The sequence below is a fragment of the Palaemon carinicauda genome, chromosome 10 (genome assembly GCF_036898095.1).
Source record: "Palaemon carinicauda isolate YSFRI2023 chromosome 10, ASM3689809v2, whole genome shotgun sequence".
NCBI classification, from domain to species: domain Eukaryota; kingdom Metazoa; phylum Arthropoda; class Malacostraca; order Decapoda; family Palaemonidae; genus Palaemon; species Palaemon carinicauda.
In genome coordinates, this window is record NC_090734.1 from 136,945,758 (window position 1) to 136,948,257 (window position 2,500).

Here is a 2,500-nt window from a genome sequence, read left to right on the forward strand (position 1 = left end):
CATTTTTTTTTCATTGTATTTCAGTCATCAGCACCCATTGCCTGGCTCTCCTTGGCTCTAGCTGGGATGGAGAGGGGGCTTGGGCGCTGATCAAATATATATATGGTCAGTCTCTAGGGCACTTTCCTGCATGATAGGGTAATGTCACTGTGGCTTGTCTATCCCATTTATGAGTGGCCTTTAAACCTTAAAACCTTTAATGACCGGTGAAGGCTAGACATGGAGTTCTTACCTGATTTCCTTGTACTTTAGAATTCACATCTGAGGGAGCAAGAATGAGATTATTCCTAATCATTAAACTAGGAGTGGAGTTTGACGGTGCAAATTGCGAGGATCAAAGCGAATTAATTTTTTTGTTCAATATACAGTTAATGAAAAGCCGGGATTAGAGCACAGCGCTACAATTATCTTTCAAAAGACGTAGGTCTAACTTCAGTAAGAAATAACACCTTTTCTGAAAACACCAAAGAAAGTGAGGGAGCAAATGATTGTATAAGTCAAACATTAAAAAAACCCCACAAAACAAACATTTTACTACAGAGTATGGTATAATATCTCCACGTCCTAGGAACTGCATAACTATCCTGAACACACATATCGTATAATATCAGATTTTTAAACAATCGCTTTCCTTAACTTATGGCACCATGGATTTAGAATCCAGTTTCTTACTTTTTCCCGTCTCTTTTAGGTATGGGATATGGATATGTCAGGTATACCCGACCCGTCAGTCCTCATACTTGAAAACTGACTGTCTTTATCTTCATTAGAAAATATGTTTAATGTATGAGAGCAGAAATATAATTCTAAATAAAGCCAATTGGCTACAAATTAGGAATAGGAATGAAAATAATTAATAGCAAGAGCATAAAAAACAAATACTTACCCTAAAACTAATCTGGCCATTGCTGTTCAAGTCGAAGGCTTTAAATACATGATGCGCATACAAACTGGAGTCTGCAACGAAACAGATATATTATGCAGCTTTCTAATCTAGTTCTGATTCACAGGCTAAGGGCGCCCGAGATGACTAAATGAAAAACACTAATTCATTTCAAAACTCTATAAAATTCTGGACTCCAAATGATATAGGTAATTATACCTTGGCTAACACTAAACAGACAGATAAAGATATATTAAGGAAAAATGGGGAAAATATTAAAAGCAGAAATTGAAGAGCAGATGCCAGCCATTTCCATTTTGCTACTATACTAATCTTCAGAAGTTGAAGAAACATATTCCCACTGTGATCACACTATAGTAAAGAACATTTATTTACATAACAAGGAATTATTCATAAGTGTAACATAAATCATTACCAGAGATTTATGTTATCTTTGCAATGATTATATCAATATAAAATGCAAATCTGATTGAGCTTTATTTACTAATAAAAAGGAAGCCCCAAAAAATGTCTCTGTAGCCTTCTTATAAATTTAGATATCAAAATTTCATCGGCTGATCTAAATAGAATATAAGATAAAAGGTTCAATAGGGACATAAACGGGACACATGAGAAAAATAAGCAAGAAGAGTATCAGGAGAAGGAAGAAAGGGTATAATAGCCCCTTAATCACAAGCTCCATGATGGAGCTCAAAATAAGTTCTGGACAACAATAGAGGCTGCTAAAATATTTCCAGGTCCTAAAAGCCATAAATATTTTATCTTCAATATATTTCCTAATTAAATATCAATATATTTTACTAAATAAAAATAATTATCACTATACTACGATTCAAAATTCAGTACGCTCAAAATGAGATCGCTATCAGGGAATAGAGATTTCTATAAAAAAAAAAAAAAAATATTTTTTTGCAATGTATCATAAAATAAAAAATCACAGAATCAATTATTCATCCTAGATCCTGCGTCAATGTTTTTTATGACTAAAAGGGCAATGAATAATGTTCTATGTTCACGCAAGGATTCCTTAATTATGAATTTTTTGTAGAACTACCTTGACTCTCATTAATAAAGTAACTACAGTACATATGATACACGTGGTAAGAATAGAGTACAGTTTTCTCCAAACTGTATAGGAATCTGCTTTCTTCAATTACCATAGCATTCACTTAACCGTCATCTAGTTCTATATTAGCTATGTATTTACAACTACTACCAATTTCATCTTTAGCATCCAGTCGAAATAGCAACTATTTCATATGACCATAGAAAAACTACTATTTCACATAAAGGTCTAAATACTTGATATATAAAAATCTATGGTTTATCACAGTCTGTGTAGAGATCAAATGTGGATCCTCGAATTGGATTTCATATATAATTCCTAATAAAACACACACTAAAGGAGTCCAGGAATTATTTATTAATCATTCAAATATCATGAAAAGTTCTTCATGCAAAGCTTACAACACCATCTTTTCTATGACCTTCTTCATAATCATAATCATTTCCAGGAGGATCTTCATTGCGAATGCCGTCCTTCACTGCGTCTATTAATATACATTTTACTAAATAAATTCACATCAACTTATCAAA

The 2,500-nt window shown here is 32.9% G+C and overlaps 1 protein-coding gene across 3 annotated transcripts in view; it reads right to left on the minus strand.

Annotated features, from left to right (window-relative positions):
• The window catches only part of LOC137648503 (calsenilin), a 712,312-nt gene that overhangs the window by 197,845 nt on the left and 511,967 nt on the right, over positions 1 to 2,500 (minus strand). For all 3 annotated transcript variants that reach the window (XM_068381424.1, XM_068381422.1, XM_068381423.1), the window contains exon 4: positions 887 to 957. In XM_068381424.1, coding sequence (XP_068237525.1) covers positions 887 to 957 — 71 coding nt within the window. The remainder of the gene's footprint in view (positions 1 to 886; positions 958 to 2,500) is intronic.